At 40.3% G+C, this 16943-nt stretch overlaps 1 protein-coding gene across 7 annotated transcripts in view; it reads right to left on the bottom strand.

Annotated features, from left to right (window-relative positions):
- Positions 1-14854, bottom strand: part of LOC112963897 (WASH complex subunit 2A-like) — a 34326-nt gene extending 19472 nt beyond the window's left edge. For 3 of the 7 annotated variants that reach the window (XM_026061344.1, XM_026061348.1, XM_026061345.1), the window contains exons 1-14: positions 14772-14854; positions 14008-14101; positions 13530-13588; positions 12687-12734; positions 11725-11832; positions 10809-10896; positions 9495-9563; positions 9021-9136; positions 6454-6526; positions 5597-5653; positions 3401-3559; positions 2506-2636; positions 749-841; positions 132-236 (exon numbers count right to left, since the gene is read on the bottom strand). In XM_026061344.1, the coding sequence (XP_025917129.1) occupies positions 132-236; positions 749-841; positions 2506-2636; positions 3401-3559; positions 5597-5653; positions 6454-6526; positions 9021-9136; positions 9495-9563; positions 10809-10896; positions 11725-11832; positions 12687-12734; positions 13530-13588; positions 14008-14050 (1149 nt within the window). In that variant the 5' untranslated portion in view covers positions 14051-14101; positions 14772-14854. Of the gene's footprint in view, positions 1-131; positions 237-748; positions 842-2505; positions 2637-3400; positions 3560-5596; positions 5654-6453; positions 6527-9020; positions 9171-9494; positions 9564-10808; positions 10897-11724; positions 11851-12686; positions 12735-13529; positions 13589-14007; positions 14102-14771 lie in introns of those variants that run through there. The other 4 variants (XM_026061343.1, XM_026061347.1, XM_026061349.1 and 1 more) reach the window with 4 other exon arrangements.
- Positions 14855-16943: the final 2089 nt, after the last annotated feature.

The following is a 16943-nucleotide window of genomic DNA, read 5'->3' as shown; positions in this document are numbered from 1 at the left end:
GCTCTAAATTTAGAACCTCAGTTATAAGCTCTTAGTGTTTTAAACTTGTGTTTGAATATTTTCTGCTGTGTTTGCAACAGACTGTCCAGGAAGGTTCATATACATAGCCAATATCAGGAAATGGTACTTACCTCTTCATCGTCATCAAACAAGGAGAGTGGAGCTTTTGTCACAGACTTGTTGGTGGGGAGAGATGTTCCTTTGGATTTCACAGTTTTAGTTGATGAAAACAAGTCCTGCTCAAACCAAAGAAACATCACTTTGCAAAGCAATGCTATCTGCTTTTTAAAACTCTAAAYGTGACATTCATGTTTTTGCTTTAGAAAAAGAAGTGTTATGTCCATGAAGTGGGGAAAGATTGTTCAATTCAGATGTACTGACCACCTGCAACTCCACTGGGGTCTCCCTCAGAAATTAATTGCAATTAATTGCTAGCTTGAAGCCAAGGACAAGATTACACACATACAGTCTTTCATGATTCTTGCTCTTGATTGGCTGTTCTTACCTCTTCAACATTTCAATTTTTGCCTGTGTGGACACCACACAAGTTTGGGTTTCTAACACTAGGGAAAAAGTTCTCAGAAATTTTACTCTTGGAGCAAGAAGGAATTTTCAGGAAGGCTGGGAGCAGAAGCCTGGGTGTCAAAGTTCCCAGTCCTACAAATAAACAAGGAGTCTCCAGATACCAGTAAAGTCAGAGCAACCCAGATCCCAAGGAATTCTGCAGGTATTTATTAGAGATACTCACTTCAGAATCTTCCTCATCAGAGAAGAGGCCCCTCTGTTTTTTGGGAGTTGTTTCAGCTAAAGGCWTGAAGTCCTCATTTGAAGATAGCTGACTCTTTAGAATAAGTGAAAAACACTGCATGAGCACCCATTTAGAATGAATAAGGGCAGACAAATCACATGATCCTTTGTCTCTAGGAGGCACACTGCTGGCAGTGCTCAGCAGTCAAAAGGAACAGGGCACAAGCTTGTTACCAGTGGTCTGGAAGTTCAACACTCATGTTCTGAGCAAGCTCCTGCAATGTAGCCAGAGCTATGCAATGGCTACTCCAAGAAAGCCCATAGGTCTCTCCTCCCACCACCATCCTTCTCAACAGGAAGTCTACGCAGCAACTTATGCCAGGCCCCCTGGTTAAAGTAAAATGATTCCTTCAACAAGCTGTATTCTGTAAAGGAATAAGGAAATTTGTGCCAACCAGAATTTCGTGTATTAGCATTGCACAGCCCAAGCCTGCCACCAGCTGTATTGCCAGGAAGATTCCAGACCTGAGCATTACTGTCGGCAAACCTGGAGTGTAAAACAGCCCTCACTTCCTCAGGTAGTAGGAGTGGTGCTGCTTAATCAGTTCTCATCCTCCCCTGGAGGAAAGCCAAGTGCTGTGAGGTTAGAAGAAAGTCTTCCCTACCTCCCAAACATCTTCTGAATGGAAGCAGAAGCAATGACATTGGACAACCCTCTCATCACCACTCCTGCTCCATGACAACAGATACTCCTGCATTGCACTAGAACTAGGTGGTGGCTTTGGGTGATGTACTCAGGTGTTTCTCATGGGGCAACAAGAAGAAAGTTCTGCAGCAATTTGCATTGGACATACCCAGTGCTGTACACTTACCAGTTTGGAGGGGAAAAAAAAGCGTCCCCTCTCATTATGTAGCTCCTTACATTCATATGCTCCTTGGAGAGTGAAAATATGTATACATATATATGTGTGTGTGTGTGTGTGTATGTGTGTGTAATATGTGTATATATACACATATATATAAAATACACACATACACCATTCAAATTCAGTTCCTATCAGTTTGAATTTTGATGACCTTTGATGTGAACATGTACAGTCTGATATAGAAACAAGGAGAATTACCACTTTCTTCAAGACACTGTTCTGAAAAGGAAGAGTGGAGTTGGGGTCGGGAGGGTCTCTAACTCCACATACTCAGAACAGTATCTGGAATATTCTACAATTCAAGAGCTATAAGCTGAAGAACAGCTTTTTGAGTACTCATGAAGTATTGTATATACTTAGGTAGAACTGTGACGCTTACCTTTCTCCCCCACAACATATACAAGCAACAAGTTACCAGTTAAGCTGCTACCAGCCTGTGGTCATTGCACAAGTACCAACATGGTACCTGCAGCACACAGCTGTGCCTCCAAAGGTTCTCAGGTCAGACTGACATTCACTTCAACCATGCATGTAATGAACAACTTGTATTAACAGAGATTTCTTATGTCGCTCTCACTGAAGTCCTGACTTAATGAAACTCCTGCAGTCACTGACCAGTCACAGAAAGCTTTTAAGGAACTCAAATGTGATTTGCTTCTCAAATTTTAAGGACCCCTGAAACTGTCTGGCCATCAAAGACACTACAAACTTAGTTCTGTCTCTCAAATATGGTACTTCCACATTTTTCTACAGAGAAAGACTATTTCAGCTGCAAAAAAGCAGTAACTTTTTCTTAGAACACTAGCCATAAGACCAATTTCTATACTATTACCTTTTTTTCCATGACTGTCTCCCTATAGCTTTCTGCTTCTTTAGTTGTACTGGCAGCCACAGGAGGAATGACAGGTTTTCCCTTGAATAAGTCACCTTCATCATCGTCAAATAGATCAGATGTGGACTTGACTGAATTAAAAGACGAAACAAACAGGGAATAACTAGAACAGAATAGCCACCACTGACCAAGACAAGATACCCAAGTTCTGAAGGATATCATGCTCCATTTTTAAAGATGACCAACTGAGATCTTTAAGAGAAAAGGCTAGGCAAGCTTACAAAGTGAAATACCACTTACCTGACAGCACTGGAACATTGCCCGAAAGCACTGGTAACAGACAACGCAGTCTGTTAAAGTAGGGCTGTAGTCAGCTGGCACCTCTAAGTCCCTGAATACAGCATTTCCCATCGGCTTGGCATCTCTAAAGGTCTAGAGCCTGCCAATGTGGAGTGCTGAGCATGGGGACTCAAGACTGACTGAATTAAGAACAAAAAACAAACAAAAAAAMCCCCACCACACACAACACAATGTTTCCCTCATCTAGATACTGTCTTAGAAGAAGCCTCCCAAGAGAGGAAGGTCAGTGGACAGCATGTATAAATAAGCTAACTCCACACCAATCTGAGCAGAAGAGCAGCCAAAAGAAAAATCCCCTACAGACAAAAAAAACAAAAACAAAAAACCAACCCTCAAAAGAACAAAAAAACAAAAAACAATTCTCACACAGGTAGAAGTACCAACAACAAGGGACAGAAAGGTTTATAAATAAGAGTGGGAGAGCATAAGCACTAACACAAAGTGCTGAGTGTGAATTTTGTAACTCAGTGGTTCCTATCAGCTCGAATTTTGATGACCTTTGATGTTTAACTATCCGCCAAACACATGGAGGTACCTGAATCCGGAGGCTTCTTAGTTGCCACAAAGAAGTCATCATCATCATCATCAAACAGAGCAACTTTCCCAGGCTGTTTGGGGACCTTCTCTGTATTCCGTGCTGCAGGTTTCTTGTCTTTTTCCACAATTACAGAGGAATTAAACACATCGTTCCCACCTGCAGGTCAGAAGGGGAAACCCCCCCACCCAAGACATTATTGCAGGAGTTTCCAAAAAACTAGACTTGTGTCTCAGTAACTGGAGCCAGGCAGACAGATTCAATCACAGCAACTTTTAAATGCATTCCTGAAACACTGCCTTACCAAAAGCACTAGCACTTCCTGATAGAGCCAAGTCAGAGACAACAGTCACTTGCTCATAATGCAATCACTTCTTCCTCAAACCTGTTTATCTTCCCTAGGATCACCAGCCAGGTTGTGTTAAAGCTAGGAGACCCATCAGTCCCACACCATGGTCTGGATGGACTTCCCAAACCAGAATCCTACCTTACAAACTAGTAAGCCATGCCACTGTGGACAAAAAAAAATGGCAAGATGCTTGAGGAGAGAGGAGGACAGATGACCGAGTTTTTCTAAAGAGGAGTACTTGTCCTTGCAAAACCACTAGTACTACTGCAGTGTGAGGCTTAGTTTGTCCCTAAGATTCCTGCATACACGGCTAGGATCAAGATGGAGTAATCTGATAATGGCTGATTGTTCTGCATCTGGTGTGAAAAGGTCCTGCTTCAGTGATACATATAATCTGGGTAGACTGTCTGCAAACAGGTTTTTAGCTGTTTTGCTAAAATCAGCAGCCTGTCTTTTTGTTCCTTATTTATAGATGTTTGGGAATAGTGAACAAAAAAGACTTTAATTGAAAGGCTGGTAGAAAGAGTAAAACAGCTGCTGTTTGGCTAAAGTCAGCAGACTGCATGAATTTTGAGCATTCACAGCAACAGCTTATTATTAAAAATAAAATTAAATTAAAAAAAGCAAAAGCTCACCCAGTTACAAATGCCACAGGATTTACAGAAACACAGCCACAAAATTTGGTTAGTTAATTGTTCCTAAAAAGTTCCTAAACAAACCATTCACTGAAAATTTGTTCATCAAGCAAGTTCAAATAGCAAATGAGCCTCAGTCTTGATCTCTCTCTGGTGACTTTAGTCTGTTGTCTACAAGTTACTCAAGGGAACAACTGAAGACTGAACAAACGCTACATATAATTTAATCACTGATGAACTAGAACAATACACAGTACGAAAGTTATGTGAAATTCACTGCTCATGCAACAGTATCTCCAAGAAAAAGTCACAATTTGCCATTTTAAAGTTTTCTACCAAGTCTTATCATTATGTAGAACAGTCATTGCAGATACCCGTCTTTGATCCTGGAGTAAAACAGCTGCACTTTTATCCTTCCTGCTCTAAGAAGTGTGCTGACTGAGGGCTCAGTTAACCAAAGTCATGATCTTAAAATGGACCTTTCTTAATAAAGGACAAAACTTAAAAGGTGAGGTAATTCATATTAATCAGGCAAAGACCCTGACGCTACACAGAGACAAAGATTACTGCAATGCAGTAGATTCAGAATGACTGGGGACATACGTTTCTTTTTATTGCTCAGCTTTAAATCAGATAAGGAACAGGCTTCTTAGCACAAACATTTTTAGCTGCAGGTTGTAGATCTGCTCCCTCCCCATGTAGGGAGATCTTCCTAACCAAAAACAGAAAAACAAGAGTGGTTTTGTTTACCTGTGTCACAAAAAAAGAAAAACTCAAGTACTGGTATTTAAACTGTTCTCTGCTAACCTCAAAAGAATACAATCAAATCTCAATGATCAAAACTTAATGCACATTCTTCTCAGAGTATAGAGGGAAACTGTGACTGTGTATACTGGACATTTAAACAACATAGTATCACTCCAAGTAACACACATCCTTAATAGTAAACTAGCATAACACTGGAAGCCAACAGCAGCTAATATCTGCCAATGATATCTACTCTCAGAGCTCTGACAGAAGCTTTATTATCCATAAAGCATGCTGCAGATTAGGCCTAGCATGGTAGAAGCACCTGTATTTGTCATTAAGCACATGATTGAGCAATGCAGTGCTGCCATATTTTGATATTTTTCTTCTTTAAAAACGCCTCAGTGCAGTTTAAAGAAAAGAGCATTTTGCGCATGAAGCAATTTGCTATTGAATGAATCATACCTGGGAACAGAGACACTGCACCTGCAGGAACTTTCTTTAAGGACTTTGTGGAGGATGCTGAAATCACAGGAAGTACAATACAAACCAAGAACTTAAAGATGGATGCATTTGCTTTATGCTGTCAAAGTCTTCAGAATTCTACCATAGAGAGAACAATCTGAGAAGTCTTCTGAGCTTTTTTTTGCTCAACAGCCCAGAAGTCTTTAGACACTCGCCTTGAACTTCTGTTTTTTGGTGATATATATCAGAACAGTCTAGCTGTTTTTGCTCAGCTAAAGCTTGCCTATGACACTGAAGCTTATACATTTGATATACATCTACACAACAGCACTATTTACAAGAGTTCACATTCACACTTTTAATACCTCCAAAGCATTAAGCGATTTTGTCTACCAGCCCATATCTGAAAATTCAACAATTACAATGCTTCAGTAAAAGCAGCTGTGGTACAAAATGTGTGTGTGCGTCAGATTCCTTAGGAGTCTAGATATGTAGCTAATACGAAACTTAAACATGCATCAATCTAACAGAAGAAATCTTGCCCCTGCTTTAACCCACCACTATAGTCTGCAAAGCATTCCTCAGCAACAGGAACTCAATGCATGCAATAAGCTCTGGAAACATCAGTAAGGCCATCTTTTCAACCCCAGAAGAGAACATGTTTGCAAGAGACAGATCATAGTGAACAAACACTTATGTTTAAAACTCAAGGAAAACAGATGTTGGCAACTCTCTTCTATTCCCCAGAGAACAATTACTTCCCCAGACTTACTAGTTTGGGAACAAAACACTCTAGCTGCTAGCTGTGATAGAGCACAGCATACACAGGACTATAGGAAGCAAAAATTGGTTCTTACCTTCATTTATTGGAACTCGCTCCTCTTGCTCTTTTGATTCTTCTCTTTTTGGTGCTTCAGCAAAAAGATCACTCTGATAGTATATGAAGATGCAAAGGGGGGAAAAAAAGAAAAAAAAAGCAATGAATTTGTCAATTGTAACAAAAGGCAGCAATGTCCATTTTTTACACCTAAAATATCCGCTTTAAGCCAAGACAGGGGAGGTAACCGCTACTCCCTTCTTAAAAGGATGTCTGCATATATAAACTTAAATCTAGCTACTCAAGTATTCACTTGAGTGCACACATTCAGAAGAGTAGCTTTCTACGCTCTAAAATTTAGTTTACCCTTTAATTTACATTGATTGTCAGTCAGTTCACTGCAGAGAAGGAATGATGTTTTATTTGCACATCTACAAGGGTTTACACCAATTATATAACTGATTAGATTCTGGTTACACACCCTTCCAAACTTTCCTATTTAAGATTATCCAGTAAGGTTCAAAGGAAGATTTCAGGTCAGAACAAGCATAAAAATACTCCTAAACTTAATATGCACAAGATGAATGATTTATATTGTTCCAGGAGACTTCAGGACACTAGTATGGTGCAGGGATATATATTATAGCTCAAGAGTATTGCAAGACAACACATTCCCACAAAAGTCCTCGAGAACTAGCACAGAAAGATGACACAGGTTTCCCACACACACATAACAACAAACTCTTATTGCAGCTGAACTGAACCAAGACCATTCTTCCTACATTCAAGACCAGGAGAAATTGAAGAGCTGCTCCCCAGGTTTTGTGCCCAGGTTGAAGTCGCCCTGTGCTGATAACTCAGCTGAATCCCTCTGAGAAGCACAGCCTGGATTTCCAGGTATCCTGCAAATCCAACAAGTACTGACCACTCAGTTTCTGGAAAGTCTCCCTCTTACAGGAGGTTGGGTATTAAAAGTTTTAAGTTAGCTCCCTGGAGACTCAAAGCACACATCTTCTCATAAAGCTTTGTGAAAAAAGAGCAGTAATACTCAGGAAGCACGAGGAGAAAGGGAGGACAGTGGCAGGGATGTTGCTGAGTTACTGCACATTCACCAGTTACTATCTGCCAGTTGACCTACTGTGGCTGCCTTCTACACAGTGAGGCCTCCTTCATGCTACAGGGTAACTGAAGATAGTTAGCCCTCCTAGCTGATTAGCTTTCAAGTTACAAAAAAAATAAGAACAAATGTATGCAGGCAGGCAACTATCACAGACAAATCTGCTTGGCTGTCCTGTGTCTAACAGAATGAGGACAGTAGTCTTGGCCATAAGTAAATAAGATGCTCTCAAGATAGCTTTATCTGAATTCACACTGACACAAAGCTGGCCTGCAGCATTGGACTTTTTTTTTTTTTTTTTTTTAAATGATTGGTGCCATAGAGGAAGCATGTTAATATTTTCCAACAAAGGACATATTTGAGCAGAAAGTGTTGCATGCAGCTATCCTTTCCCCTTCATGCAATGCCCTTGTCTGGTGCTTGCTGGATATATTCCAGCAAATTAGCACATTAAGCTTGAGGTCAGCAGTACATGAGGTTTCCTTTCAAATTTCACATGATAACAGCCTCAATTCCAAGGAACACTTGACTTCCGTTCCTGTAGCTGTAACTAGGAACATAAGATCCTGCAAAGTCAGCAGGGTGGCTGCCATTCTGAACCAAGCCTGACCATTATTAATATCGGCTGCATGATGAAAATCAGAGGCAGTTATTTCTTTTATAACTTTACTATCATATTCTTAAAATKTATTAGGTACCCACAGTATTGGATTTCCTTCCCCCTTCATCTGCACAAACAAATGCTGGACTGTCCAGCACAGACTGGAAGAACTGTGATGCTAATAAAAGGACAAAGATGCACTTCATGTCATTTCCTCATCAAGTCAGCTATAGAAATATAGCACAAGAGTAAGCTTAAGGTGAACTTTCCTGCCAGTGCGGGTAATCCTGGAACTGTACAAGAGCTAGAAGAAAGAGCATAACATTATTGCCCTAGGGACCTTTCAATAACAGAACAGAGAAATACAACAGTATCACTGTCCAGATGTAGCCTGTGGAAGATAAGATGTGAAGGACATTGAGTTCTCTTCCCCCTCAACCATCTCCCAAACTCAAGGAGAAAGAATAACAAGATTCAGCATTCTCACAGACATTTTAAAAGAAATCTTGTTTGCACATAGACTGCATGGTTTCTGGCTTATCTCTGTAGGAAAAAGTGATGTRCTGAGTAAGCTCTGCCGGAATCAGAGCCTCCCTAATGCAATGCTAGAACCATACTAGCATCTCTATCAGCACCACCACAGAAGAGAGGGCTTTGGGCCAAAAAGAACACAAGTAGCTGGCTTGTATGGTTCTTCTTCCAACTTGAAAGCTACGCTGTCCCAATATGCTTGAATGTTACCCAGCAAAGTGTTGTTTCCTCTCCCTACCTTCCAAAGGCAGGGATCTGTGTAGGTTTTTAGTTTGTTTGTGGGGGGTTTTTTTGTTTGTTTGTTTTAAAGGGGGACACACATAGGGATCTCCATTGCCATCCTCTCTAGTGTTCTCACCTCCTCCTCCTCATCAAAGAGGCCTGTCCCACCACTGAAGAGGCCACCTCTGGAACCAAAAGGCGTGAAGTCTTCATCAGTCAGCTTGGGAGGCTTGAAGATGTCATCTTCATCATCTAGAAAGCACAAGAGCCAGGAGCTGTGGTGGGACTGATCAAGTTGCAGAAAAGAGGATTAAGAGACAACCAAAATAAACACTTGCTCTTATAAAGACGACACACACAACTCACTTTGTCTACAGCAGCTTTTCTGTCTGTGGTTGGTCCACAAGACCACATTTGAGGAGAAATTCTCGCTATGCCCGTTTCTGACCTTATTTTACAAGCAGAACACCAACCTAGGATTTGTGTACACTCACCCTGAAGGGTGCCTGGTGATATCCCACCCAGTTTTTACAGTATATACACTGCACTTTCCCAAGTAGTTCCTTACAATCCAGCCAGCAATTCAGAAGCAAAGAGAATGAAATCCTACCATCAGATGGAACTCTAACTTCCTTCTTCTCTTTCAGATTTTTCCTCGTTTTGGTCTCTGATGATAGGGCTTTAAGAAGAAAAGTTCAAAGCACAAACAAAATAGTCCATCTTTACCTGTGACCTGTGATCAATCCAAGATAAGAATCTACATAATCAAACCAAGCTGATCTACATATTCTCCTACTTATCAGCTTACTGAAGCAATCCGATGAAGCGCAGCTTCTAAAATTGGCACTTAGAAATGTGATGGCATCATTCTGTCAGACACTATGGGTTCAACACAGTTGCCCACATACAGACAAGTGTCATTTGAGATCCCTGACGGTAATGCAGCACTCCAGACAGTGCAGGTCCCACAGAGGGTATACAAAATCTTGGAGCATCTCAAATGGCTCAAGACACATGCTAGGGCTTGATTCAGTTACCTAAGAAGGTGAAGACAGTTTTATTCCCTCTCTTCTTACCCCCACAATTTCAATGGACAGATTTCCCCATAGCTGAACAAGGCAGTAAGCTTGTAGGTTTTATACTCTGATACCCACAAATCTAACTGGATTGTTTGAACRGAGCAAGAACAAACACACACTGTTCTTGACTGTTCATGCTCACCAAGTTACAGGTCAAAAGCAGGCTCACAAACACTTGCCAACTCAATTTCAGACACCTATATGCAACTGCTGTTTCGCTGCACAACTAATTACTTGAAATATGTCATTCCCTGTTTGAAAGGTGAATAAAGATAAATAAAATACTTAGCCTAAAATATCACTGAGAACACTAGCAAGGAAAATTCCTCAAAAAATGCAGTATATTTAATCCACAAAGAGGAAAGGAAAAAAAAAGCATGAAAACACCAAGCTATTGTTTGGCAGGTTTTCCACTTCAGAGCTCAAGGAAAGAGACTACAGTGACCAGTGGCTTTCAAATACCTGAAACAGGGAAAACGTACACACAGTCCAACATGCAGTTCTACATGCTGCGGAAAAATGAGGTTGGAGAAAACTCCTTTCCATTAGCATGTGTGTATTTGGGGAGTGATTTGTCTCACCAAATCAGCAAGTTTTCCACTATAATTCCTAGCGAACTCCAATTTGTTCCTATAAGTTATGGCCAAAAAGCTTTCTTATAGCATGAAACTGTGTGTGTTATAACTACAGACTTTAATCCCTCTTTCTGGGCTTTCACGCCTCATGCAGGCACAAATAACAGATCTGCATAACTTCATGTACTCTTACATGGACTCTCCTGACTGACACGTTCAGGAGTCCCCCACTATCTCACAAGCACATACTGAAACTGAGAGTTAACTTACACGACTGCTCTTCATCCTGTTTGACTGGTACTTCTCCTTTGATTCGGGCTGCTAGCTCATCCGCAAAGGATGTTGGCCTTTTCTTTTTCTGGGGTGGCGAGGGAAAACAAAGACCATATTCCTTATATGCAAACCTGTTAGCAACTTGGTGAGGAACAAAGTGGTGTACAGATGAAATRAAGATATTTAACCTCCAAATACTTAGCCATCTAAACCAACAAATCTGATAAGATTCCCAGGAACAGAGGTAGAGTTCCCAAAAAAACTTATTAGCCCTCCACACTTCCAGCTCATCCCTTCAGGCTGATTACTGCAGATAGGAGTGCTGATTCAGACCAGATACAAAGAAAGGGACTTCATCTCACAGCACTTTTTTTTTTTTGGACAAGATAAAGGGTTTGTCTTAACATTCTTATGAAGTATTTCCCTTCCCATTACACAGCTGCAGTTACAAATACTATATTCTACTGCCCTATCTGTGCAATTTCCTGCCTAGACTTTGACTGAAGCCCTCAGAAGAGGCAATGCAGCTTTATTTTAAGACGACAATTAAGAGATTATGCATGCATCAAGAAAAACAAGCCATTTCTAATCCTTTACAGTCCCATAATGTTCAAATGTCTTTCTATTTTGGGAGCAGGACAAGCTGGAAGTATCTACCGCACACAAATGCAACAGGTAATTTTTAATGACCTTTAAAGGTAGCTTTGATGCCAGCTTGGGTTGCAGGAATCCTTTAGTTTATAGGCAAAATGACTGAACAATCATGTTAAAATACCATACAACTTCCTTACAGGCCCTCTCTACAGGATTCCATCCTAGGTAACTGGGAGCTATCATTATAATCACACTAAAGCCAGATATCTTTCATGAGAGAAATCAAATCTCCCCTCTCAGGGCAGCAGCAATTACTTACAGGCCTTGTGGTTTCATCTAAGTCTCCATCTTCATCTTCCTCTTTTTCAGAGTCAAAGAGATCACAGCCATCATCATCATCATCTTCATCACTCATCAGTGCTGTCCTCTAAGAAACAATAATACCCGATTGTGTTCTCCTGAAGTTGGCATACAGAGACACAAGCACAAAACTCCATCTCCTTAGATAATATATTCAGAGCAAACTTACTGAGAGGAGGGAAACATTCAGCCAATTYGGGGTACTTCACAACCTTTGAGGTAAAGAGAGCCCTAGCTCCAAGCAGCTTGCTCTATTCTCCAATACATCCCTGTGCTGTGTCACTGAATGTTTCTGGATCAGAGACGCAACCTAGGGCACTAAGGAACTCATCAGCAATACACTGCTAGCGTATACAAGCCTGAACTGCTTTGGCTGCGCAGCTTCCCTTAATTTACTAACTGCTCTCCTGTAAAGGCCTAGTATTTAGCCTTAACTCAGGAATGCTGAGCTCAACTGATTTAAAAACAAACAAACAAAAAAAAACAAAGAARAACTATATTGTCTTGAGCTAGTCTTAATATGGATAGCAGAACGAAAGGAAATACATGTTCCTTACTTCCTGCATTAAAAGTCTAGAATTTTAATTACAGATACAATACCACCACAGGAGTCTAGTTGCCCTGGGGTAGGTTCTTTGACCTCTGATGGCTCCAAAGTTATTTCTGAGGCAAAGGGACATCAGGCAACGCCATCCCACATGGCTTGCAAAAATCTCTTTAAGCCCAACTCAGGTTCAGTTTCATAATGCCAGTGTCAGTGCCATCTGGTCAGGACAACCTACCCACACAAAGTTATACAAATCAGGCTTAACCAGGTCTTTTAATAGTTAGTTGTCTAAAATTCTTATCTCCTCTTTCCTGCATCCTCACTATGTCATGAGTAAAAAGTCTTTCAGCTTGTACCAGGGTATATGACCGTACCGTCTTTTGGTCATCTTCACTAGGGTTTCCAAATTCGTCATCTGATTCCTGGAACACAACAGATCCAAAGACAAATATTACACATTACCATGTCCAGTGGTTAATGAAGAGGGCTTGCAAGCTCTGAACTTGCTTGGGTTTGGACATTCAGATCTCTTCATTGCAGCCTAATCAAGCAATTGTTTTCCCTATCACTGACCATCTTCTATGAAGAGAACTGTCTAAAATACCATTGATTTAGCAAAAAAACGAGAGCTCTGTCTGAAATGGCAGTTGAGTAACTCAAAAGTGATTTAATCTTAATTGAAAAAAAGATAACAAAAGCAAATTCCTCAGGAAAAGGAGTGCTCCCATAATATCAGTTAGAAAGCAGAGACATCCCAGTCAAGGCAGGCAAAACATAGTCCAATGCAGCAGATTTTATGAGGCAATGCCTGGAATCATATCACTGACACCTTTTAAGCTTTTAAAATTGTTCTTGTTATTCTCCATCCCATTCTTGGTCATCATAATTTACAATAGATATTTTCTCCATAGCTGCAATTCCTGATAAGCATCTGATTTGCTTCAGTAAAAGAAGTTAGACTGGAATAAAACACTTCAGTAAAATCCTCTGGTATAGACAGCAGTTAGAGACAATAACTTTACTGCTCTTCTGAAAGGCTGCAGAAAAAAATTACTTCATAAGAATAGTCAAGGGAAATACATAGGGAGTAGACACTGTTCCGGTGAGGTCTCAAGACAGTATCGAAAAAGCAAAGTAGCTAATGACTTCACATAACCAAGGGCTCCCAAATGCTTATGCAAAGTAGCATTTCTCCAGAGCAGTTCTCCATCGCTTACCTCTTCATCCTTCTCCTCACTGTCAATTACACTTCCACGATCACTATCTACTGACCCTTCTGTTTAAGAGAAAAACAGAAAAGTTAACAGAACAAGTTAAAAGTTAAGATGTCAGGCATGACATCTTCACATTGAAGCTCTCTGGTCACCAAACATATCTGTTGTGACTTTAGAGGCTTTGTAAAGAGAACTAAAAATAAGGTGGAAAAGAGACTGGTTTGAAAGAGGTTTGGAGGTTGCTGAAATTTCAGCACTTTGTTTTTCTAACACWTAGAGCACTAGTTACTGACAACACACTGTGTGCCAGGTGGGAGGCTGTTACAGCACACTGCACATTTTCCCCTAGTTAATTACAGTATGCATCTAAATATGCAAGAACACTATGCAGTATAACCCAAGCTATTCAGTTAAAACAGACTAAAGTCTCAGATTAGGAACTAGTTACTCCCACAGAAATAAAAGGTAAAGCCGCACCCACCTTCACTAGAGATCTCCCCCAAGCCAACATCATCTTGTTCCATGAACTGCTGAGAGCCAATTAAGTAAGGTAAAGGCCTGTCAATATAGAGATCCTAGAAAGAGACAACATAAAGTCTTTCTGACATCTAGGAACAGCTCTGCATTGTTGATTAAGACAAGTCTTGCAACCCTTATTTCAACATAAGGAAGATATGAGCCTGATTCAAGAGAGACCCACCACACACATGCTGCAAGCCAGAGTACAACTGCGTAGGCCAGCTGAGATTTATTCCTTCTTAATATTGTCAAAGATAAGGCTATTTCCATTTGTGTGGTTCCAACACGTTTCTTACATGTCATAACAGCTGAATATCCTCGCACAGACTGGCAGACATCAGTCTTATCCCAAACTGTGCACCTAGCATTCTTAATTATTGGGACAATAAAAACCACTTATGAACATATGGTTTCTACCTAAAAAGCATGAAATTTCAAGGTTCTATTCCACCCAAAATTCAGGCTTCGCTTTCCATGTTCTCTGCCACTGAACTAACTCCCTTTAGGAGTGCCTTAACGCCAACTCAACTGCAAGGCAAGCAAGCTACACAAGGAATAGCTCAATATGGAGCACTTCTATTTCCAATGTGGTCACTGAATCTTTTTTTTTTTTTTTTTAAGGTAACTAATATTAGTTTTATACTAGTACAGTGATACTGCTGACAGCAGTGAAGAGCGAGTCCAGCAAAATGCAAACCCAATGCTCGCAAGAATCGGTCTCTGTACCTTTGGCTCAAGTATCAGTTCCACCCTTTCATTACTTTCTTCCTCTTCCGAGTCAGAGTTGCCTGCTTTGATGTCTAGCTGTTCAAATGCACTGTCCAGAACTTGCAACCCATAGTTCACTGCTTCTTGGATTTTGGGGATCAGATCAGCTTCTTTCTGCTCCCGGGTCTTTTCCTTTAGTAACAGCAACAACACATTCTTATTACATTTTACTCAAACTCAGTCTCACTGCAACGTGCATTCAAAAAAATCTAACCTCAAATCAGTATGATGAGAGCAATTTCATTACATATAAGAAAAATACCTTCACAACTTTTTTTTGCTTCATTTAACTCATCTTTATCAAACCCAGAAACAGAGATGTTCTAAGCATCTGCATCWGCACAGCACTGTCCTATTTGTGCTCCCAGATGCCAAGGGAATCTTTATGGTATAATACACCTAGATTGTAAGATTAAAAAAAAAAAAAGCTCTCCAAATTTATATCCCTGGGATTTGCCATCAGATTCCGATTTTCCTATTCACTGTCTCTGAATTTCATAAGATAGTCTAGGCCTCAATCCTCTTACTAAAAAACATGCTTCAATTTTTAAACAGCAATAAGTGTTGCCTACTAGATACAAGATCAAGGTGGGGGGAGTCCTAGTAGATGATAATACAGCATAGCAGCCTTCAGTGTTACCGTCAACTTTATGGTTGAATGACATGCACTATCCAACAGAAAGATTTCAAGGAGAAAGGAAGCAGTTTGGTTCATAAGCTGTAAACTTCTGCAAAAGAAGCTTGAAAATAAGAAGGCAGACAACAGCTGCAAACATGCTGCTAGCATTCATAGCAGCTTAAGTTAACTACCTGCTCTGTTTTGTCTCCAACATCAGCTTTGGGAATAGGATCTTCCACTTCTTCATCATATACTCTCTACAAATTTAAGCAAAATTAATTCAAGTAAGAACAACGTACTGCTGCAGAGGCTACACCATGGGCACCACCCATAAAGTAAAAAACACTTAATACATAAGTAAGYAGCACATTAATTCCTTACACATTTCAAAACTAAAACCAAAAACCACCAAAACAAAATCAAAAACCATAGACCATGCTAAACATCTTCATAGCCTCTTTCATGCATTAAACTAATCCTTCTCGAGTTACTGTCAGCTAGTCTCTCAACCCAAGACTGATAATACAAGACCGCAGGTGGGACCTGACCATGGCAGTGGAAGAGAAGTTGACCATTTAGTCCTGTTCATAGACTGATTTGAATGTAACTAAAAAAAAAAGCTGTTTTAACACCCAACACAAAGATATTCTTGAAGCTTTCAAAGTCAAGCCTAAGTTTAATTATGAGCAGTCTATTCCCTTAGGTTCTTGTGTTTTTAGTAGCTCTTCCTCCTTAGTGTTCACCCTTCTCCCATACTTAGGGAGAAAGGTCACATCCTCCCTCGGCTTTCATTTTGCTTCAGTTTGTTCTGATGATCCCTCCCCTAGCTCCTTTGACACTCTTTCTTAGGAGCAGCTACAAGATGATACGGGGAATAAAAAACGCCCCTTGAACCTACACGCTTGAATTCAAATCTTTCAAACACAGATTGTAAATATCCTCTGGGAAGAGACAGATCCCAAATATCAAATTAAACTGAGAATTAGAAAAGGGGGTGGGGGGGGACACTTTTGTGTGCTTAAATCTGGGGAGAAACAGCTTGAAGTGCCCAAGATTTAAGACATTTGGTACCCATTATCCTCAGATCACAATGCTAAACAGGCTAGGAGAGACACTGCAGCACTGAAAAAAATACTAGAGATCCAGATTTCCATTCTCTTGTCCTCTGCCAATATCTTTCCAATTATAGCAGCATGGTTTCATAGGAGGCACACCTGGCCTAAGAACAATGCTGATCAAAACAAAATGTCTGATAAAACTCAGAGTGCTTTAAAAAACAAAAAAAACCTGAAAAACAACTAAAGCTCTATGTCTTTGCATCAGTAAGAGCGCACGTATAACAATGTCATAACAGACTTTTACTTCTAGTTTTTACCTTCCCAAAATAGCAATATTCACAACATGGGAGCATTAACCAACAGATACGCCCATCATGACCAAATATAACAGACAACTGCCTGCCATCCAACACCTTGAATACAGTCTGCTTTCAGTTAAAAAAAAAAAAAAAA

The sequence above is a fragment of the Apteryx rowi genome, unplaced genomic scaffold (assembly GCF_003343035.1).
Source record: "Apteryx rowi isolate R43461 unplaced genomic scaffold, aptRow1 scaffold_18, whole genome shotgun sequence".
NCBI classification, from domain to species: domain Eukaryota; kingdom Metazoa; phylum Chordata; class Aves; order Apterygiformes; family Apterygidae; genus Apteryx; species Apteryx rowi.
This window is presented reverse-complemented; position numbering and strand designations above follow the sequence as displayed.